The sequence below is a fragment of the Serinus canaria genome, chromosome 3 (assembly GCF_022539315.1).
Source record: "Serinus canaria isolate serCan28SL12 chromosome 3, serCan2020, whole genome shotgun sequence".
Taxonomy (NCBI): domain Eukaryota; kingdom Metazoa; phylum Chordata; class Aves; order Passeriformes; family Fringillidae; genus Serinus; species Serinus canaria.
Window position 1 is genome coordinate 8,113,746 of NC_066316.1, and position 23,127 is coordinate 8,136,872.

Sequence of the window (23,127 nt, forward strand, 5' to 3'; positions counted from 1 at the left end):
GATGAATGTGTCTTTACAGACCATGTAAATCTGCTTGTAGATAGGGCCAGGGACTTACAGATAGGGAAGGAATGGGAGAAATTTTCAGCTCTAGAAAATGTTACCAGCTGACACAGACTGCTGCTCAGCCAAGGCCATGTTAAATTCCTGGACTTAAAGAAGAAGAACAAAGACTGAACGGAATGATGAATATAGTTTTGTTATATATATATAAAAAAAGAAGGATGTGCATATTAGAGGGGGGCATGCAGTAGGCCTGTTGGGAAGTCTGTACCTTCCAAGTACCTAAGCCAATTGAGAAAGGAAGAGGGTGTTGTGACCAGGAAATTAGGATAAAAAAGAGGCTGCATCCTCCAGTAATTTGATAGACCCCAGGGGAAACGCCCCATGGCCTTTCCCTTTACTCAAATAAAGTTACAGGACTCCTCTGTCTCCTTTCTGGACATAAGCCTCTGGCATTGTGAATTTTTCTGCACACTCTTCACCACAACGTCATGGTGTTTCCTCAACTCTCAAGAGAGGTTTCATAGAACAGGGCTCTTCACCCTCTGTTTTTGCATTTCAGGGTGCAGCTGGGTAAGTTTTGGAGGCTTTTGTTTTCCTCTGAAGCTAGGAGGAGGAGTCACAGATCAGAGAGACCCCAAAAACTGGACCTTTAAGTAAATCAGGGGCTGTCAGTTCTGCTGGAGTGAGCTCAGCAGCCAGACAGGAAAATTGTTTGCTTTCCCACAGCCCAGGAGAGACTGCTGGTGCACAGGCAGCAGCCTCACATCCAGTGTCCTGCCAGCTCTGTCTCAGACCAAGAGGCTTCTAGTCTCCACATTCCACACTGCAGGGTTTCGCCTGCAGTTTCTTTTAGAGGACTCGTGGTGAGCCAGGTCTGGTCCCCAGGCTGGGCTGCTCCTGAGGGTCTGGGCACTAAATCTGCCTTTAGTCTTATCTGTGCCAGAACAGCTCCTGCTGTCCTGTGCTTGCACAACCTGCCAGAAGGGAATGGAGCTGCCTTCAGGCTCTACAGCCTGATTCCTCCCTCCCTGCAGAAACAATCTGGGGGTTTTTGTGGCCCAAACTCTCTGGCCCGACCACAGTGCAGCTGAGACAGAGAGGAGCCAGGGGAGTGTTTGGCTGTGCCAAGCAGCTCTGATTCTCCTGGGTGCTTTGGTATTCTCCAGTGCAGGAATCACAGGGTGGCACTCAGAAACCACTCAGTGGGAGCCAAACACATTCCAAAAAATTTTGGAGCTGCCTTCAGTGGCCTTCCCTTCAGAAGGGGGATGGAGAAGTTCAGGCCTCTCTGGGAAGTAGCTCCCACTGAGCCTGGGCCTCCCACAGCCCCAGTTCTGCTCTGCTCCTGCCCTGCTCCCTGCAGAGCCAGTTCCTGTTTGTCAGGATCTGTTCCCAGCACAGGATCCTTCCCTACTCTTGCTTTTATGCAGCACTGCTGGAGCCTGATTCCCCCCCAGCCACGGACATGAAAGGCTGTTCCAAGGCTGCCACAAGCTGCACAGGGCAGACACTGACTGCACACCAGGGGAATGCTTCCCATATGCCTTTATTTGCAATGTTACAGGACTTTTTTACAGGCACTGTGCGTTGGTGTTCCAGACCAGTTTGGATTTTTTTTCTGCATTACCCAATGACCAAGAGGTGTGGTGGGAGCAGGGAAAATCCCTCACAGCAACCATTCCAGCCTCCAGGAAAGCATAAGACATCTGAGAGCAACAATCTGCTTCTTCTGAAGCCACGAAGCGAGGGATCTGGTTTATAAACAGGCTTAAAAAATAACGTACATATATAAGAGCAGCTCGAAGCTAAAGTACAGCAGTAAGTGGTACATAGCTACATAGCATATCTGTTCACACCCTTTCTCCAAAGCTGGAAAAGGCATGGCTTAAAAACTAAAAAACACAGTTAAAAAAAAATCCATGCATTAAATTTTAGTGTTTTGTGCAATTAAAATGGGATGAAAATAAATATAACTTAAAAAAAAAAAAAAAAACCAACCTTTTCCATGACACTAATGGAACAGAGGCAAAGTCTATAAGGCACTTCCACATGGGCTAGTCTAGAAAGCCTGGCAAGGAGCTAAAACAGTGCAATCATTTACAATGGCATCTGATAAGCAAAAGACACCTGTCTGGTGAGCTCTGAACTGAGAAAAACCTTAGGAAACTTCAGTCCTTGGGAAAGAGGCTTGGCTGCAGATGCCTCGGTGGCCAACTCCTCCTTATTGCTGCAAGGGAGGTCTCCCCCTTGGGTGCTGGACCCATCAAACTATGGCAGAGGGGCTCTGGAGCCCTGCTCCTGGGGAGGGAGAGGGGACAGTGGGTTTGGGGATGGATGGATGGATGGAGCAGGTGAGGGACTGGTGGCTGCCAAGCTCCTGCACCACCCCTGTGCTGCAGGTTTCTCGAGGCAGGGGCTCCTGGCCTGCTGCAGCCTCCCCTCCCCGCCAGTCTCTCCAGGGATGACCTTTGGCGCAGCAGCCCTGCCACTGCTCGCTTCAAATGTTCCAGGAAGTTAAAAAATAGCCTCCACCCTAAACAGGGAACTGGGTGTTTTCACAGGAGCAGGAGCACGGGGCCCTCACACGGCCCCAGCAGGCTGGGGAACAGCACAGCTGCAGGCAGCTCTGTGGAAAAAGGGGGAGGCACGGGGATGTCTGACCCCAGCTTTGCTTTGCTAAAGGTGTCTAAGCTGGGTGCTGCCCTGCTGCTGTGAGCCTTCACCTGATGCAGATGGAAATTATGGACATGCTTCAGGTAGGAGGGTCACCCTAGGCTAGTGTGAGCATTGGTGGTACTACATGTGTGCTTGCTGCTGACAAAAAAGACTGATCAACCTGGATGGCTACTTTAGGTCTCATAGTAGTCCTTTATAAGCTATTTTTCCCAGCTAGGGAGGATTGGAGACCCCAGCTAAGGTAGGCTGGAAGCAGTTCTTAGCAGGGGAGCTGGGGCTCTAGAGAGGAGCCCAAAGTTTTGCTCACCAGGGCACCCAGCATGGGGAATGTGGGTGGGAAGCACCTGGCCATGGCAAATACCTGTGCCGGACTGCATGGCTCTGCAGCAGGAGGGAAACCCTGGCCCTCCAGTGCCACTCAAAAATAACAGCAACCTCTTCAAGATGTCTTGAACACAAATTAAACCCCAAATCTGCCCTTCTAGCAGCTCTGAAGGACTCGGCACAGCCAGCTCCCTGGGCTGAAAGGTGCTGGCAGAAACAACCAAAGGGCTCCCACTACAGTGTCCCTCACCATCTTCACACCTCGCTCACACTCTCTGACTGACAGAGGGTCCTGGGCACGGTCACTGAGTGCTTTCAGGATGATCCTGGTGCAGGAAAAGGCTTCTTCCTCCGCCAGCCCTCTTAATATCAGGCTGAGCAAGAGACAAAAGCACACGATAGGCGAAGCATGCACTTGCCTAAGCAACCCCACCGGGCTGCCCCGGGCCACCTGCTCCCACTGACTCTGCAAAGCCAAGGTTTCAAGTTCAGCTTTTGTTCTGGCAGGTTAGCTCTCTATTTACAAGGAGGGGATGGGGGAAACAACCAAGACAACCTAAAAAAAACCCACAACAAAAACACATTAAATAGGGAGAGTATAGCTTTCAAATGGGGAGGGCGAGGGCTGGAAAGTGTCTTGTAGTGCAGTTCAGAAGAGTCAGTCGGGGGCAGGCTGGGGGTAGTGGCAGAGTCGGATGCGCGGCTTTAATGCAAGTCTTCGCTCTGGGACAACTCTGTCAGGATCTGGATGAGGTTGTCCAGCCCCCAGAGGTAGCCATCCTCTCTGTTCCCTTCCACCCAGGGCACGTTGTGCTGGAGAACTTGTCCCTCTGGCAGTGGGGTGGTTTTCCCAAAGTCAATCATCCAGACTTTGGCTTGCTCCTGCTTGTCGTGAATGAAGAGGAGAGAGCTCCCAATTACCTGTGGAGAGGTGAGACCAATTAGTGGTGCTCCTGTTGCTCATTTTCAGCCCTCTTTGGGGCTTTCAGACACCTTATCTCAGGCTGCATTTCCAAGAGATGCTGCTGCAATTTTGCATGAGGAAAAGCAAGCTCTGTGTGCCACTGGTTGTGTTTGCACATGCAAATGGGGCATTTGGACAAGCTGATTTACTCATACAAATCCCAGGTCTTGGCAGAAGGAGAGGATCAGAAAAACATGGGCATGAAAGATAAAGATGGCATTTTGGAAAATGAGCTAAGGTCCCTTAGCAAGGAATGAGATGAACTGTCTCAACCTTCAGATGGGAATTTTTTTCAAGGCTGGTTCTTTGTGATCAGACTGTGCTCTTTGCACTCAGCAATCCTGCAGACACCACTGCAGGGATGGGGGCACTCCACGTACAAGTAAATTGCAACCTGCTGTCTCCTGCTTCAAACACCATTGAATTACACCCAGACTGTCCCTAGAATATCCTCCTGGCACTCACAGCACTCTGGGGATGCAAGGTATAGAGCTGAATGGATTGCCTTTCCTCTGAGTTCACTTGGCTGCATCTGCTTTGAAGGGCTCCTTCATATCCATCCTGAATGGCCTTTGGGAAAATCCTGCAGCAAGCAGGGGCCTGAGCAAGACCAGGGAAACCAACAGGTGCATATGGCTCTGACAGCAAAAGTCTCAAGGCCTGTTGCAGTGGGATGAGACCCCACATGCCAATGGTCACCACACACAAAAGAGAGAGATGCTCAGCAGCTCAGCATCCTGACCCACCCTGGCTCACAGTCCCAGCCAGGCTGACAGCCAGCCGCAGCTCTGCTGTGGCTTCCCAGTGCTTAGGAAATGTGTTATCAGTATCAAGCCAGTCACCATCATGCTCTTCTGCTTAATCTCTTCCTCCAGTCAGGAGATTTTAGCAGGGGCTTCTACAGAAAAGCACCAATAGGTGCATTTCAGAGTTGTTCCAAATGAAAACTGCTTCCCAAATTCTGATATGGGTGAATTGGTGAATTACAAACTCACTTTCCCCTATGTCACAAATGGGAACCTTGGTGACCAGAGTGCAAGGGCTGTAGCAGAGGTGATGCAGAGCACTGAGAGCCACGAGTGCCCCTTATGATGTGTGGGTACATGGAAGAGAATCCAGCTGGTGTCAGCCCTCCAGAACAGCAGCACTAAATGTTACTGGGGACTCCCACATCTGTGCTATCAGCAGGGCTTAGCCTGAGGTTTGCCTTTAGACAAGGGTTTTGAACAGGATGCACGTACTGCTTGCAAAAGCTGTTATGAATTTACATTTTTCAGGAGACTTTTTCCTCCATTGTGTTGGGAAAACGTCCAAGGTCCAGAGATGCCTATTATTTCCAAGAAATGCTTATCTTTAGCTCTCCTCCTGCTAACCTCTTATAGTCCTCTCTTGGCCAGGACAGAGCATTCTAAATTTAAGGAAAAGCCTTTTGCTGACATTCCTCATTTGTGTGTTCTGGACTGCTCAATTCCCCTGCAGCTCCTTAGAGGAGCCCTGCTCAGCAAGGGCCCCATGGAGGGACACAGAGCTTGGCAGACCTTCTGCTGTGCTTCATCTCAAAGTGGGATGGAAAGTCAAAGCTGTTGCTTTTTAATTTTTAAGGAGTGGAAACTCCTTTCAAACCCTCTTTAAAAGGCTGCTTTGTTTCTGTGTTTTCAAATGAAACCCTGGCACTCGGTTTCAGGGAGAATTTTGTTTCCTGTGCTGAACTGCCCTAAAACCCTCAGTTTTGACATTTCCCTTCCAACTGCTTTCCAGGCGCTGCCACCAGGAGGCATGGCCCCATCTGCCTTTGGCTCCTGGCAGGACTCTCCGTGTCTGGCTGGGGCTGAGGTGGCTCTGGGTGAGGGACAGTGGGCTCTTGGAGCTGTGGCTCCTGAGCCCTGGGAGCCAAAGGTTCCTGTAAGGCTCTTTATTCTTACACCACACATGACACGGACACACACTCTCATGTTTTGTTAAGTAAATGTAATAGCAAAATTATTGCATTAAATTGGGGAGCATTTCACTTCCTGAAATGGCCAAAAAAAATACTGTTCCCTCCTTGTTTTCCCATCAGCACTGAGTCTTCACTATAGAAAATGTTGGTATTGTGGACACTTCTGTATGAAATTCCTTTGAAAGGCAGCGTTTGAACTGTGGTGCCCCAGCCAGCTCAGGAAAGGCATGTTTGGGGTATCTGCAATTTATGGCTGTGTTGAAGCCTTGTTTGATCATGTGGAGCAACTGTCAGCCAAATGATGCCTGACATGCATTCAAATAGACATTTCTCCTGAGAAAACCCCAGTGCTTTTACACTAGGGAATTTTCCCTGTCATAAACAGCCCGAGTTCCTCCTAGATCACTTTTAATCTGTTTGAACATTGGCTTTCAGTGGATTTGAGACCATGTCAGATGCACAAACATTGTATGCTATCATCTATATTTGCACGTAAGTATTATATGCACATATGAAAATACAGATATAAGAACAAACCAGCCCCTGACTTTGACTTCTCTCCTTGGACAAGCTGGAATTAAACAGTTTGCCTCTCCAGGCAGATCTGTATAAACATCAGAATTACCTCATGGCACTTGAAGAACGGGGATGTCTCCAGGGTAGCACGGATACCCTTCAACCGGTTAAGGTAACTGTTCTGGAATTACAAAAACAAAGAAGCCCAAATCCAAGCCATTAGTGTTGCAGGAAACCTACATAAAAAACACTGTCTGCATTGGGGCAGACAGGAAAATCACCCCCATGCCCAGCATCCTCCCACAGACCTTTCCCTTTGGAGAGTGTTCCCTGTTTTTTATGATCCACTTTTCCTTTTGGCATCTACAGCACCCTGAGCTCCTGTGGCTTTCACAACTTAGAGAAAGCATTTGCTTTTGCTGAACTGCTGCTTTCTGCAGAGTGCCCCTGCTGCCTCCATGGTGGGAACACCTAGTTCAGCAGCTGCTACTTTTCCCTCTCCCCTGCACTCCTTTCATAGATCAACTCTTCACTTCATCTCTCTTTTTAGCACTCACTCAGTCACACATCATAAGACATTTCTGCAGCACTTTTGCAAAGCTGGTCCCGTGGGTGGAAGGGCTTTCACAATGGCCAGCACACAGCTCAAGAACCACAAGCCTGTTTGAGCATCCCTACAAATTTCTGGAACACACTTGGCACATTCTCAGGGGGCTGCACTGATTTTGGGGTTTATATAAAAGAATCAAGCACAGGAACACACACACAGCAAGAATCTGGGCACTGGAACACATTGCAAGGGGAGAGGTGGGGATTGCTGTATAAAAATGCACTGGCCACGGAGCCCCATCCAGAGCCATGGCATGACGTGTGCTCCAAGTTCTTTGGGGTTAAAATGCAGCCAGGCAACTTCATCTTCAGATCCAGGAAAATCCCTGGGTAACTCTTGTGAAAGCAAGCATGCCAGTTTGAAGGAGACAGTGCCAAGGGCCACTCCAGCTGGAGCTCTGCATTTGGAGACTTTATACAGTGCAGCTTAAAATGGGAGTGCTTTGTCAAACAGGTTATTTGACACAGTTGGTGTAAATTGTTTACAGCCAGATCTCTTATTCTCCTGGCAACTTAGGGAAGCTTGGAAAATGCTGCCTGTGGCTTGCCCATGTGAAGTGTGCCTGGCACAGGATCACCCTGCTGCGAGACTGGGCACAGGCAGCCCCCCCTGCCAGGATGGGAGCCCCCAGCACTCACAGTGGGGTACAGAAAGGGCTCGGGGTGACCACCAGCCCTGGGGTGAGGGACAGAGCATGGCTGTGACTCCTCAGTGGGTTTTGGGAGCCAATCCTGGAGATCCTCAGCAGACTCAGACTCGGGTCAAGCAGTGCTGCCACAGCCAAGTCCCCTCCCAGCTCTCCACTGCTTTCCCCTCACCCTCCACCAGGACAGTGTTTCTCTACAACGTTTCTCATGCTTTTTAAGAGACATTGCTCAGGCTTCAGCCCTGCAGGCCAGGGACCTGATGAGCTGAGGCTAGGCTCCACACAAATGCCCTCTCCAGGCAGTGCCCCCAACATCCCCCACTCACCAAAACATTCCTGTTCCCTCTGGTGAACTCGCTGAAGGCCTCCATGACTTGTTCCTTTGTCCGTGTCTTCTTGAAGTCCCGGTTCACAGTGCCGTCCTCTTTCTTGAAAAGAAGGGACAGGGGTGAGCTGGATGGGGAGGAAGGGAGTTGGGGCAGGAGCAGTGTTTCTGCAGCCATGCATGTTGCCAAGTAGGATGTGACCAGCATTTTTGGCAGCTGAAGGATCTGTCTGTGGAGCAGGGGTAAGCAGAGGCAGCAGGTCTCTGCTTGTACATCCCAAGTTATCCCACAGCACCAGTGCATTGATCTCTAATGCAAAGAGAACTCCCCACCATCAAATACTTGCCAAGATCACTGGCAATGTGCAAACTCTCCTCACAGACCAGGTGCTTGCTGCTAACAGAGGCTGGAGACTACCTGTTTCTGGTGTTTCTGTGCCCAAATGGCTTCCCATGGCTGCTCTGGCTGAGAATGCACTGACACCAGCCCTGGACTGTCACCTTGGCTTGGGGAGGACAGCAGAGCATGATCACAATGGAACAAAACTGAGCATGGACAGGAAAAACATCTCAGGAGCAGGAGCAGAACCACTCTGTGAGAAATCCTCCATGGAGCCCATGGCTATCTGGCCTCACTGGTCCTTTGATAGTCCATGGATCACAAACCCTCCAAGGCAACAGGCTGGCACTGAGATGCAGTGAGCAGCCTTGTGCTCTCCTCTGCCTTTTCCCAAGGCACACCCATCCCTGGCCTGCCATGGCATGGCTTGTCCACTGCAGGGACAACACAGCCCTGGCCCAGAGGCTCCTGTCTGAACCTCTGGGCAGCTTTGTGGGTCTCTCCCCATCTCCCTGGTCCTTCTGGGGCTCTGATTTTTACATCAACTCATTTCTTTGTCCAGAGGGGCCATGGGACAGGCAGGCAGATCTCACTTCCTGGATACAGGGGCTATTTTAAACCACACTTGCTCGTGCTCACAGCTCCATTTCAGGGCTCCATCCCACTGCTCTAGACAGCTCGTTTGCACACAATACAGCAAAGGGACAGGGGCCAAAAGACATCCTGTGGGCTGGGGAAGATGAAGGATGAAGCAGCAGAGCAGAGGCTGGGGGAGGAAGAAGGCACAATGAAATCACCTGCCCTGGAGGTTAGAGACCCATCCAGGGAAGTGCCCCAGCACAGGGCAATGTGAATCCCCCTGGAGAGATGGCTTGCTTTGGGCATGGTGGCCAGTCCAACCTGGGGGAAAGTTGAGTGCCCAAGGCAAGCCTGCCACCCAACCAGCACCTGAAGTGCAGTTTGAGACGAATCACACAGCACACTTCAGTTCTAGCTTGTGTAAGCATTAACAAAGGTGGCAACAAAAGCAACATACAAAAGAAAAACTCCAGGAAAAACTTTGTTTGTACCAACTGCACCAACTGCACCAAGCTTCAAATCACCTTGGACTCAGCCTGACCACTGTGCTGCCACAGGGTCCAAAAGCAATGCTCAGGGCTGACAGAATGTGTATTGGCAGGGGTCAGGGACAACCTTTTCACTGGAGACTCCGTGCTGCTGATGGCCCATGCAGAGCTGGGATCTCTGCTCTCAGCTGTGACCTTGCTGAGGATGCTCTGGTGGCACGTGTGTGATGTACAGGGGAAGGGCACTTTGCTGCTGAACGTCCCCCATGCGAGCCCCGACGTGGCAGCTCAGAAATGAACCCACCCTCTCCCAGGGGGATGATCAATATCAACCTGGAGAGGGGCCACAGCACTAATTTCACGTGTAAAGAGCACAACTTTCCACAAAGCATCCAAGAAAGGAGATGGACTTCTAAGTGCTCCTAAAAATAAATGCAAATCACAGATGGCCTTTCCGATAAGGCAGTCTCAGCTTCAGGAAAGCCAAGCAGCCTATCCCTAGTGCTGCTCCCGCCTCCTGCAGTTTCCTTGCCCAGCCAGAGGTTGCTGCCACCAGGCTGACAGCTGCCATGACATTCACAGGTGTCTGAGCCCCGAGGGGGCTGCCTTCCACGCAGAAGAAATGTGAGGGGGGCTGATAAGGGCTAGCACAACCTCCGCCCCAGCAGCGATTCCAGCTCACGCTGGCGTCACTGGGGCAGGGCTCGGGTCAGCCAGAGCTCTGCCTCTGGCCTTGGATGGGGCTGCTGAGCTGCCTGGCTTGGCACAGTGAGCTGGAGGCTTTCCTGGCTAGTTTTGGGACCCTGCAAAACCGTTCCAGCCCTGTGGAATGCCATCCCAGCGTGGCCTTGCTGCAGGCAATGGTGAGTGATGCGCAGAGCAGGGCAGCAGCTCGGGAGTGTCACTTCTTACAATGAGCCCCAGCAAGTTTCAACTGGGCCACCAGGGATCACTTGTGTTACTTTCAGCATGGAAATTTTATTAATAGCTACTGTTTCCAACAGGTTCAAGCTATTCCAGAAAGTCAGATGAATGTCATTATCTCCTTTTGCAAAGGAAAATTTCCATTTTAAAGAGGAAGAACTGGATCTTCAAGGCCACCTGGGAAAGGGAGGGCTCAGTCAGGAAAGGGTTGCTATCCTCATGCCCTGAGCTGCCTGTTTGCCTTACCTGACTGTGCTATCCAAAAGGCTTGCACTGCTCCTCTCCTTCCTATGACCCCTTCCCACATGTCCAGGGTCAAATCCTGTCCTTCCCTTGCACTTCTCAGAGCTCTCCTCTGGCAGCCCCCATCCATGAGCGAGGGGCAGGGCAGATTCACTGCTGCTCTTCACAGAGAAGCATCCACAGCAAGAAATAAAACAGCTGGAAGACAGCCAGGGCACTAATGGCACTTTCCCTAACACAGACACTCAATCCCAGAAACAGGGAGAACAACAGGGATACAGCACAACATGACCAGCCCTGTTGCAAAAAAAGCCAGCTGTGAAACAGCACGAACTACTAATGCTTTAGCTTAGGGGAAAATAGCCCAGAAGCTGAGGGATTTAAGGAGAATTACAGTAATTAGAGCCTTGATCAAATTAGTCAGCCCCCTAGCAGCAGCAGGAATACTGCTGGAGGCCAGAACTTCTCAACATTTTTCAATTAAAGGGCTGCTTCACCTCTTTGAAAAAAAATCCACTGCTCAGATCAGGCAGCAACTCGTTTACGGTTGGCTAAACAGAGGTACAAATCTCATAACTCCTTTATGGCTTTTATTTCCCTTCACAGTGTTTTGGCCTCCCTGGGGATATGATTTGTTTGGTTTTGGCTTTTTTTTTTTACATTTTTTAATTTCTAGTGATTTGTATATAGCCTGCCCCCTAAACATGCCAAGACTGAGAAGCACCACTGGAGGCCAAGGATATATCATGCTGGACTATAAATAGGTATTTCTGATTACACCAGAAATGAAAGAAAGCAGGGGAAGAAGCAGTGCATGGGAGCTTTAGTCCCAACTGGTCCCCCTTTTTAATACAGCCTCAGTTTTACAAAAAGCAGAACAGCAGCAATGGGAACTAGGCATGGGGTTGACCCAAGCTGGAGCAGCTCACAGTGTGCTAATGGGTACCCACAGCAGGAAAGGGTCTTTGGGAGACCTGGGGAGATCAGGGAAGAGCTGCAGGAGCAGGCAATGCCCTGACCCAATGCAGGCACTGCAGGAAGCTGCTGTGAGGAGCATGGACCATCAGCATCCTAGGCAGAGACACAGGATGGGCAGGGGTGCCTTGCATTGCTTGCTAGGAAACTTTTGAAGGGGCTCAGCCCAAGAGCTGCTCCTGGGGTTTCTGAGAGTGTTTGAGTTAGAGGTAAATGCTCTGTATCCTGCTGGCCATGAAACAGCTGAATGAAGAAGATGCAACGTGCACAGAGCAAGGGACAGCTCCCTTCTGTGGGTGGTTAGAAGTAGCAGCTCTGTGTGACCCACTCCTGCTGACCTTTTAAGCCCATGGTCTAACACCTGCATTTGTTTGTTGGTGAGGTGCTACCAGGGAAGTCTAAAAAATCTGGTGTGAGGGCTTTATCAGGGACCAGCTTAATTTCTTTTAATTCTATCATTTTGACACCACTATCTTCAGGCAGGAGGTTTGGCTACAGAGAGCCAGACAGGCACTCTGGGAGAATTCTGCCCAGCTCAGAGTGAGAAAAATAATCTGTGATCAAGAGAAAGAAACTCCTCCAATCAAGACACATGCAGATATGAGCCACTGTTTCCACTAAGAGCAAGTGCCTGCTCTGAGCTACTGCCTGGGCCCTCAGCAGCTACCCAAGCCTGAATGAGTGCAAACACAACTTGACAGAGCTCCCTGTGGCTGCCAAGCCAGCACCATGCCCAGGCATGCAATGAAACCCTTGGCTCAAGTGTGCTATTACCTTTAACTCACACTGGCTGCCTAGCAAAAAGCACAGGCCATTGCTAGTGCTCATGCAAGCAGTGTCACTAATACTCTGTGGCTACAGACCTGGCTGCTCAAGTGGCATCCCAGACACCTTTCTCACCTCCTTGGGGAAAATGTCCTGGGGACACAGAAGCACCCCAGCTGGTGCCTCCAGAAATGTGAGTGCTGCTCTGAGCAAGAGCAGTCAGCAGGTTACATGTGCATGCAGGTGCTGGCAGAAAGTGCAGCTGTGTGTGCTTGTCCCATTTCACAGGGCTCAGCTGCTGAATCTTCCTGGACAGGCTGGTAAACACACCCTCCTTACTGACTGTGCCTAAGCTCACAGCTCCTGCCACAGATGGGCACACGTTCAAGCTGGGATTTGGATTAATGGCTCAGCCCAGTGGCAGAGCAGAATTGAAAGCAAACATCGAATTTGAGTCTTCAAGTTGGAGGATGGCACTTTGTATTTTGCAGGGAGGGGGATATCAAGCAAGCAGCTGATGTAACGAGATTATGTCTAAAACCATCTTCAGGATGATGCCCTGAGTTCAGCTGCATTCTCAGAAGAGCAGCAGTGCCCTGGGTGAGGTGCCTGTGAGGTGCTTTGGCTGCAGGGGCCGGGGATGTCCAGGTGTGAGCTGCTCCCACCATCAGTGGCTGGTGAGACTGCATGTATGTAGAGAAAGACATCCCAGTGCCCTGAAACAACTTCCCTTCCTGCTCCCCTTGAATCTCTCCCTGAATTCTCTACCACAGCTGCTTTCCTATTTCAATCAAACCTCAAATTTACTGCTGTTTACTTTGCCCTCTTGGATCATTAAAAAGAGAAGGCACCTACATTTCTTTATTTTTAATATAATTTCTGGGTAACAGCTCTAACCTTTGCCATGATCCCAAGTGAAGAGCATATCTTAGCCCAAATTCAAAGAGCAGTAGGAGCCTTGACCCAGATTCAGGAAAGCATGTGGTTAAGTACATCCTTACACTCAGGAAAGCACTTCATGATGTGAATAAAGACAGCCAACGACTGATCCTCATTTACGCCTTTCTTGAACCAATTTCTGTTAATTTATGAATTGATTTGATTTGCTGTGTGTGTACCTCTGTGAGTTTGGCTAGTGAGCACCCCCAGCAGCTGTTCCCCTGCTGAGCACACTGGCCAGGCTCACCTTGATGCCCTCGATCCTGAAGCCCAGTGTGGCGGTGGAGCTGATGGTCTCCCTCCACTGCATGTAGCGCGGCTTGGTCACGGCGCGCAGCACGTTCTCCTCCTCAGTGGGGGCCTCGGGGTCCACCTCAATCATCTTCTGGTACATGTCCTTCCTCAGGCTCGGCTTCTTCCGGGCCTTTATCAGCTCCTCCTCCAGGTACGTTCTGCAGGGAGTGAGGGGGGGTAAGAGCAGGGTCACCACACGAGGTGCCATATACCCACAGACAGCCCCTGCCCCAGAAATCAGGCTGATCCAGGATAGCTGATCCCTAAGGAGTAGTGCAGCATAGGAAATAATGGAGCAAGCCTCGTGGCTGAATTGATCCTGATTTAATTATCACTCCATCATTGACACACGATATCTTCTCAGTTCATCGAGGAACCACAACCAGTCTGGCAATAACAAGGGAAGTTATTTCTCACAGGTTCTCACAGCCTTGCTGCTGCCACCCAGCAGCCTCCTCCTGCCATCCCTTGTCCTGAGCTTACCCCAAAGTTCAGGAAACCTGAGCTCTCACCTGAGCTAAACATGGCTTTCAAGATATGCCCAAGAATCTGTGCACATGCTCTGGGAGCCAGCTGAATTGCAGACAAGAGGGACATTACTGTGTCCCATCCTTCAGCATCAGCTGCTGCTCCCTTTGAGGATCAGCCAAAGCTGCCCCTGTGCCTCTCCTGTGCTTTTGCATTCCCTTACTCTGTGCACCATGAGGGCTCTGCCTCACCAGATGCTAAACAGGGTGTTTCCACAAAGGGCTGTCACACTGATGGGGATGGTTTTGCCCAGTATAGGTCTGCTTCAAGTGGACTTCCTAGCAAAAGCCTTCTCTTCAAGCACAGGAAGGGATGCAACCTTGGCCAGGTGCTTAGCACTACCCCAGGTCCACGGGGTGCAGCCAGGATGGGGAATGGGGGAAGGAGGATGGAAGGTGCAGAGGAGTGTGCAAAGACCTTGGTTTTATCCATACTTCAGAGAAGCACCCCTCTGTGCCAAAGCACAGTGGTGGAAAAGTTCTGCACTCTGGCATGCATAAAACCATCATCCACAAAGTAATACTTCCTGCAGCAATATTAAACCACCACAAAATTCCTCTCGCAGTTCCCAAATCAACCCTGGCTCAGCCTGGAAAGTGTCCAGGCCCTCCTCAAACAGCCCACCAAGCTGCATGAGATGTCCCAGCAAAACAACACAGGAATGACCCAATCTGCCACTGTTCTACACCTCCCACTAGCCATGCCCAGCTCTGCAGAGGGACAGTGCCCTCTGCCCATGTCCCTTGTGCCAAAATCCCAGCACCGAGTGAGTGATTCACCTCCAGAACCAAGCAAAACAAGCTGGGAGGGTGCTGAGTGGATTATGTGGGACAGTGTTCCTGTGTCCCAAGAGGCAAACTGGTGCCTTTGCTTAGGGCAGACATCCCCAGAGGTCATGAGCCCTCTTGAAAAATACTGCAGGTAAAAGCAATGAAAGTCCTCAGCTGAGATCACCAAATTCATGATTTTGGTGCAGATGGAATAAAACAGCAGAATAAAGCAGCAGCATGCTAGAAGTGCTGCTCACACTGCTCAAAGGGCTAGAGTTTCTTCTTATGTGAATGACAGATCATCAATGTCTGTGGCTTGGTCCTCCCCATCGCCTCAGGCTTGTGCCATCACCAAGGCTTAAGAAAAACCAAGTTTTGTTTAGAAGTGACTGGAGTAGGCTGCCACATCCCAAAGCCAGCTTGGCATGAAAAAAACAAACCTCTGTCTGCCTGGCAGCAAGCTGCTGGCTCAGAGGACAGGTTTAATACCCCTGAGGTTTAGAGTATTTGCTCAGCCATGGGATGCCCCATTCCAAAGCATTAACTCCATTCATCCTCTCTCACCAGCTCCTCCCACAGCACCATCTTATTTCAGGATGACGATGCCCAGCACATTTGCCCCCTTGCCTGAGCTCCAAAACCCCAGGTGCATAAATCACCTGACATGTGATCTGTGCATGGGAAGCCACAGGAGCACCTGGGCAGCACGTCCAGCAGCTCTTCTCCTGGTGCTGCTGTGCGGGTCCAGAGTGAGCCCTGTTTCCCTCCCAGAGCAGCGTGTGTGTGCCAGCCGGGGCCACATGGCTGCGCCGGGCCCTCTGCCCTTCCCTCCACCCCTCGGGTGGAAAGTATTCCCCGCCTCTTCCCTGCCGACAGCCCGGCACGCCAGTTCGAGTTTCACATCGGGATTCAGGAGGGGAAAAAAAGATTCCTGCCTCCCACAGAAACCATCAGCTTTTCCAGCAGCGCGTCTCCACCATGTCTGGGCTGCGCCTTTGCCAGCGAGGGGGGTCTCAGCCCTTCCTGCCACCAGCCTGCAGCACACCCAGGGCTGAGGGTGGCCTGAGGCTGTTCCAAAACTGGCAGCCACCTGGGGTCACCAGCCCTGCCCACATCTGCTCTGGGACACCCTTGTCAGCTGTGGCACAGCTCACTCGAAAACTGCTGCTAGCCAAGTGGCTGTAGCCTGGGATCCTGGTGGATCTGGGGAGATGGTTCTCAAGGAGGACACGGGTAATTTTGCTCATCTGCTAGGAAACATTTCAGGAGCTTTGTGTGAAAGGCACTGAACTACTCGGCACACGCATTTTATCCCTCCAGTGCGCATCGGAGCAGAGGCTGAGTAGAGAGGAAATTTCTTGCTCACTGAAATTGTGCCTTTCAACTGTCTTTATTTCATCCCTCTGGCACCCTAGGCAGGATCTTCTACACCCCATCCCTTGGCTGTGTCCTCATGTGGCAGAGAGAACGTCCCAACAGCTACTGTGCCATTCCTGTGTCCCCAAACCCAAGCAGAGCTCTGTCCCCTCCACCACACCAAACCTTTCCCAGAATGCAGGACAGTCAACAAGCAGAGAAGGAAGGAGCCTGGTGTATCCTTTCCATACCCAGCTTTCCCCATGGCTCTCTCATGCTATTGGCTGAGCTTTACCTGAAGACAGGTGAGCCTGGTATTCCTAACTGTGCGTTTCAGGCAGTTTTACCTAGGAGATGCATTTACTTTTGAGTATCCCGTCTTAAAACCCAAAAACCTCCCCAGTGCCACTCACCTGACCCCCATTTTGCAGTCCATAACACAGGGGGAGTCAAACTCAGCCAGCAGATCTTCCATCTGGTTGTATCTCTCCCCATCCTTGACCACATCTCCGTGGTAGGCAGGGACATAGGGCTTCAGGACATCGTTCATGAGGCGGTCGAGGCACCGCTGCTCCGATTCACAGTGCTTCTTCAGGATCCTGCCATTGGCCGCCGCCTTGAAACTACCTGAGGGTGACAAGGGACAATGTGACACTTGCTTTGGGTGGCAGGAAGGGCAGCCAAACACCTAGGAGTCAGCTCCATTTACACCTGCACCCAAGGAGTCCCTGCAGTCAGGGACTGAACAGCTCAGGTTGCCAGAGGTTTATGAGCAGCAGTGTCACATACCAAGAAGGCAGAGACCCAACACGTTTGCTCCACATCCTCTGTGCACTTCCCTGTAGGTTCACATCTCTGTGTCTGTGCTCATGTGTGAGACACCTTTGAGCTGGGCAGCATCACCTGGGTCAGGAGCTGGGCCTGGCTCTCACCCAAAGCACCCAGCTTTCTGCTGCCTGAGGAAAAAGCAGCAATAATTCCTGCTGGCCCTGGGAGACTGGAAGCCCAAAGCACCTTCACACTACCCTCACTTAGCATTCAGATAAGTCACTTTCCTGGGCTAGAGACTGGGAGCTGCAAGCTGTGACACTCATGCAGCAGCCTGAAGCAATTGAGGCCAACAAAGCTCATTAACCCGGGATAATGAAGGGCCCTGCCACCACTCTGTCCCTCCCCATGCTCGGTACCTGCGTGTCCCGCTAGCTGGATCCAAGGGTACTTCTTCTTGAAAGACATCACAAACGGGGACCAGTGCACCATATTCTTGATCTTCCTCCATGACTTGCTCTAAGGGGGAAAAAAATCATGAAGGTGAATGCAATGTTTTAAGCTTTTACTGTCTGTAAAGTCACTTCAGGCAGCACGCAGCTGTTCTGGACAGGGAAAGAGGCACCACAGCCAGCGTAGGATGGAAGCAAACAGAAAATCTGCTCTTTTCCCATTGTGCTGTGCCAAGCCACTGGGCCTCAACTCTACATTCAAAAATCACGAGTAACTTCACTGAAGTGGATGGTGTTACAGCATTGTTCCAGTTGGCTGCTGCTGCTGCAGAGCGCCCAGCCATCCGCACTGCCTCATCCCTGCTCCCTGCATCCCTCTGCGGGAGCGCCAGGGACATTAACCCATCCCTGGGCACCACAGGGACATTAACCCATCCCTGGATCCCTGGACACCACAGGGACATTAACCCATCCCTGGGCACCACAGGGACATTAACCCATCCCTGGGCACCGCAGTAGATCGCAGCAGATGGAGCGGGAAGGCAACCCAGGACTGCCATCCAGCCACAAAACCGAGCTGCAGGTCCTGAGGGGAACAAGAGCACAGGCACACAGAGGCTCCCTGCCTGGCTTTTGTTCCCCCTGAAAGGCAGCTGCTGTGTCCATTAAGCTGGCAATCCACGTGTGCTGATCCGCCCGCTCTGGCCCATCTGTAACTACAGTTCACAGAACAATTCCCTCCTGACACGCCGTGTTTCTCACCAGAGATTGCTCGAAACTATTTACAGGACTCTAACTAAGGGCACACAGCCTCCCTCAACGGCTCCTTCCTGCGAGTTTTTCCCTGGATTGTTCTAGGGAACACACCACCAGTAAAAGGCAGGGGATGACCTCTTATCTTGGCCCCAGAAGGTGACGGCACAAACAAATTATGTGAACGATATACAAGGGCAACAATGGAAAAATGCCTTCTTGCAGGAGCTGGGACAAACAGTGTAGTCCTTGGCTGCTCCAAGCTCCTGGGTTCAGCTGGAAGCCAGCAGATAAATTATCCTCATTTGCTCTGCTGTGAAGGCATGGGAGGGAGCCTTCCAGAAAGTCCAAGTAATCTCTTCCTCCTGTTTGGAGAACTGGCCCCTGTTCCAGTAATGCTTCACAGACAGGCAGGGAAGAGCCAGCAGCCCCAACTTGCAGTTTGGATGCTTGCTGGGGGTGAACTCAGAGCACAGGAATCCGTGCTGGGAACTGCTGACATGTTTAAATGGCGAGCAGCAAGAAGCCAGACAAAGATGTTAGTGTCTAAAGCGTGGAAATTACACCGGGTTATCCCTGCACCGTGCACCAGCCCGCTGGGGAGCAGGGAGATGCGGGGGCTGCCCGAGTGGTGGGCAGCACGGGAGTGGGAGAGGGGAAGAATCAAGGTCTTTCCCCACCTTGCAGCCTGGGAAGAGCAGGGCAGCCCTTCCCTGGAAGGCTGCCCGTGGCCAGGAGCGTCCCGGCGCAGCCTGGCACTGGTACAGCCTTGCAGGAGTTTGGCAGGAGCTGCCCAGGCGTGGGGTGACACCGGGCATCCCCTTCTCCAGGGCTCCTCCACGCCGAGGGCTTGCTTGCTTTGGCAGGGGGTTGGGCAGTTCCCTACCTGACATGAGGATGAATGTTTTTATTTCCATACTGAGTGCCAGAACTTGTGTGTTTTAGCTGTTCTTTGTTCTCCTTCTGGCAGAGAGAGAAGGGGAAGCGGGGGGGTGTCCCCTCTTTTTGTTTTTAAAATAGTAACATCAAGTCCTGGCTGATGTCATCAGAAAAGGGGGAAGAAAAAGTCTCCGGGGGAGTTTGGACTCTAAACGAGTGTGACCCACCTCCTCCAAAAGGAGTCCTCCCCTCACTTGCAGCACAGCATCGTAAGTCACTCGGTCCCAGGAAACATGCCAAGGCAATGTGCCTTCCCGAGCCAAGATTTTGGTTCATGGTGGTTAGAGCTTCATAGTTAAAACTTTGAGGTACTTCAAGGTACAGGCAGAATGAAGGCAAACAGTCCCTAAAGCAGGGCAAGCCACTCTGGCTTCCCCCTGCCAGGGCTTTCCCAGGAGTGATGGTCTCCATTCCAGCCCTGCTTCCAGTGCAGGGTAATGACCCCGAGTCCCCTGGAGACAGAAAACACAACAAAAACAACCCTTCTGCTGATCTAAGTGGGTCAGAGAGCCAGTCACTCAGCACAGCCACCCGAGGAACAGGGAGCACATCCTCACCCCCTCTATGCCAGAGGGAAATGTTTTCACCCAGGCCTCACCCGGTTTCAGACACACCTTCAGTCAGGTATTTCCAACCCAAGTTTTAAGGACACGTGTAACAACTTCTTTTATGGCGAAGCTTGAGGCACCTTCATCCATTCCAAGCCCCTCCCAGCCTGCTGGAAATCGACTGCAAGGTCAGTTGTCACTGCTGCAGGGGTGACCCACAGTTCTGATTCACAGAGCCACTTTCTCCCTGCTTCTCACAGGGGCAACTGCTGTACACTAACAGGGGAGAAGAGGGACTGCTGTCCCTCTGATTCCTTCAGGAGCCACTGGATTTTTGTTTCACACCCAAGCCCCCTCCCAATGTAATGAGGAGAAGTTTGCTTCATCAAAAGAATGTTGCTGTGTTATGGGAGTGCTCAAAAGGCTGAGTTTTGCAAGGCACAGATCCCCTACTAAACCAGCAGCTGCATGACTCCATCTGATCTCTAGGGCAGGCAGCAGAGGGGATCCCAGAGGAGCAACACGGCCAATGCCCCCAGGGATCCTGCCACTCCCTTTGCCTGAAGACAGCAAAATTCTCCTGAGGTAGAGTGTTCCAGAAAGTCAGCCTTTGTACTTTCCCTTGAGCCACAAGAGAGATGGGAGGTGGCTTTTAACCATCTGCAGGGTCCTTCAAGAGGACCCTGGCAAGAGGTCTCTGTTTATATGGACACTGATGGACAGAGATCTCAAAATCCATGGTTTGGGATCCCGGCCATGCCAACCCTTGTGTCAGGCTCTGCAGCTGACCACGGAAAACCAGAGCCACGAGGTTCACACCACTCCAGTGTCACTCCACAACCACAGACAGCAAACAGCCCCTCCACTGCCTCCTGCCCTGCCTGGTGCTATTAATAGACAAAGGGAGTATTAAGGCTATTTACAGTAAAGAAATCTTCTTTAACACTGTCAGCCTGTTGGGAACCATAAGGTCATCGCCTCCAGGCTCTGTAGTAGTCCGTAATTTTTGTTTTACATTTCAAGGAGTTATTTGCTCACACATCCAGGAGCACAGGCACAGCTGTAGGTGCATGGAGGTGTTACCTGTTGTAACACCCTGGACTCAAAGGATTTTTCACCATACTGGAAGAAATAGCTCTGCAGATGGCATTGCCAAGTGATGCAGGTGAAGGGCAGATCCGTGCTCTTCTCATTTGCCTGCAAGGCGGTGAACCCGCAGGTGGTCATTTCAAAAGAGGAGCACATTTCCAAACCTTTTGCATGATCAAAGCCTGCACCTGATGTGGCACCCTGGCTCCCAGCTGTGCCCCAAACCCAGCCCTCTGCCTCCCAGAAAACTCGGGAAGCTGTGTGGACCAACTGCACTCTTGCACAGGCAGCAAGAGCATGGAGCCTGTACAAGCAGGGAATATGCACGAGGTGTCTGATGCAATTCAACACTTTTTATTTAAAACCTGGGTCAGCATCAGCAAATGCCAACTGATTAGCTGTTAAGTAAATTATTTAGTGACTCTGGAAATATATTTAGCAAGGAATGGCACCGTTTTCCCTAATAGTCTGCCACATGGAAAAGAGGCTCAGCAAGTGCAGAACCAACTCTAAAAAAGAACTTCTCAGGGATTCTGCAGCACTCTGCTTCTGCCTCTGCCCTCTTACAGCTTTTGCTTACTGCACAGAGCAGTATCCCAAGGCAGGAGTGGGATACAGGCCAGAGGAGTTAATCCCTCCCAGTGAGCACCCACAATGGGTCAGGGGGAGAGGAGTGCCGGCAAAACAATTTTATCTGCTGTATGTTTAACTTTACTTATCTGAAACTTAAAGCAAACTCTAGGCTTTCCCCATCTGTCAATAGAGCTTCGTATGGAAAGAACAACACAGGAGAATTTAGTGCCAGTGCAGAAGGTCAGAGGATATATTGTGTTTAATTAGATTAAACAAAAAGTGACTGATGAGCTCAGTGCTTGCTGTGCATTTTCTCTGTTGCATATTTATTCCTTTAATGTCTGCTCAAAGGAGACGTGCCTTTCTCCGACTGCCTGTTGCCTCCCTTTCCCAGCATGGACACTGGTGGAATTTGACTGGTGTTATTCCCCATGCATGGAGCCAGCAGGGTGCTCTTCCCTTTCCATGCATTCAGCCAGAGAGATAGGCAGTAACTGATTTAATTTGCTGAAATTATGCTTTCCTATGGTTTTATGGGACCAAACGTTCCTGGAAATAGTAGGAGCTGGACCTGTATTTTAGTGCTTTTTATTAACTAGAGCATGCATGGTTAGAGGCAAGATTACACAGCTGGGCCAGGGCATGGAAAAGAGTGGGAGCAGCATTAAATTAATGATTTTCCCAATTGTGAGAAGAATTTCAGCTCCTTTCTCCCAGGGAAACCATGAAATATCCTAGGATCAGAAGAGGTGGAGGAAAACTATGAGGAGACAGTAGTGTCACCAATGCCCACTGCTTCCCCAGGCTTCACTGGAGTTGCTGCAGCCCAGGGACTTGCATAAGTGCCACCCTGGCTTTCCCTTCCCTTTGGAGGAAGCCCTGCTCCTGGGGGCTTCACTTCCAGCTCTTCTAGGAAGTGACATGAAGCTGTGCTGTTGCAGGCTCCAAGATGTTTCACTCACAAGCAGGAGGGTTGGGTAGCCAGAGCCTTTCTGGTTTAAAAAAGCAAGGCAGCAAGGGCTGAGAAGGGCAAACTTTGCTCCACAGAGCCCTCCTCTTTAATATCTAAATGAGTGGAGGGAACTTTTGCCTGCAAAGTTCCCTCCGTGCCAGCCCGCTCCACGGCCATGCACATCCAGCCAAGGAAAAAGAGGCCATTTAGTTTTCCATGTTTAAAAGAATGAATGTGTTTTCTTTTGCTCTTTAAAAAGTAGTTAAGGTTTCCCTAGTGATGATTGTTTCCCTTGACTGGGAAAAACCTTGTCACTGCAGCCTCGGGGGGGAGGCCAGCTTTGTTCATTGTGCTGGACGCTGGGCGTGCAGGGCAGAGCTGGCAGGTACCACGGAATGAATGCCTCCTCCTGCTGTGTCCTGCCTTGGGGGTGACCAAAATGCACCAGACACAGTGAAAAACCTGTGATGTGATGGTGCAGGGCTGGGGTTCTGCTTGGCTTTGCCATCTCTCAGCCCCTGGCTGCCTCTGCCCTTCAGCACGCACCAGGCTGTGACCACTGACCCTGATGCTGGCAGCAAGGTACAGCCCATATTCTGAATTGTCTTCCTCCTACACAAACCCCTCTCATCCTTGCTGATGCTTCTGTACTGCACAGCAGCTAAACAGCCTTGTTTTGGCCAGAGGAGCAGCTGGCAATGGAGGAGGGGGGCTTTGGATCACTGGGCATTTCTTGATTTAGTCACAAAAGGCATAATACAAAAGTTTCAGCAGCTCCCCCAAACCTGGCGAGAGCAATGCCATTTCCACATTCCACAGATTCCACTGAGCAAAAATAAAGTGAGG

General features: G+C 51.0%; 1 protein-coding gene across 1 annotated transcript in view; it reads right to left on the reverse strand.

Moving 5' to 3' along the window:
* Positions 1 to 1,534: 1,534 nt before the first annotated feature.
* The window catches only part of ITPKB (inositol-trisphosphate 3-kinase B), a 67,792-nt gene continuing 46,199 nt past the window's right edge, over positions 1,535 to 23,127 (reverse strand). The window contains exons 3-8 of the mRNA XM_050971954.1: positions 17,395 to 17,494; positions 16,621 to 16,834; positions 13,507 to 13,711; positions 8,008 to 8,109; positions 6,535 to 6,606; positions 1,535 to 3,927 (exon numbers count right to left, since the gene is read on the reverse strand). Of these exons, the coding sequence (XP_050827911.1) occupies positions 3,712 to 3,927; positions 6,535 to 6,606; positions 8,008 to 8,109; positions 13,507 to 13,711; positions 16,621 to 16,834; positions 17,395 to 17,494 (909 nt within the window). The 3' untranslated portion in view covers positions 1,535 to 3,711. The remainder of the gene's footprint in view (positions 3,928 to 6,534; positions 6,607 to 8,007; positions 8,110 to 13,506; positions 13,712 to 16,620; positions 16,835 to 17,394; positions 17,495 to 23,127) is intronic.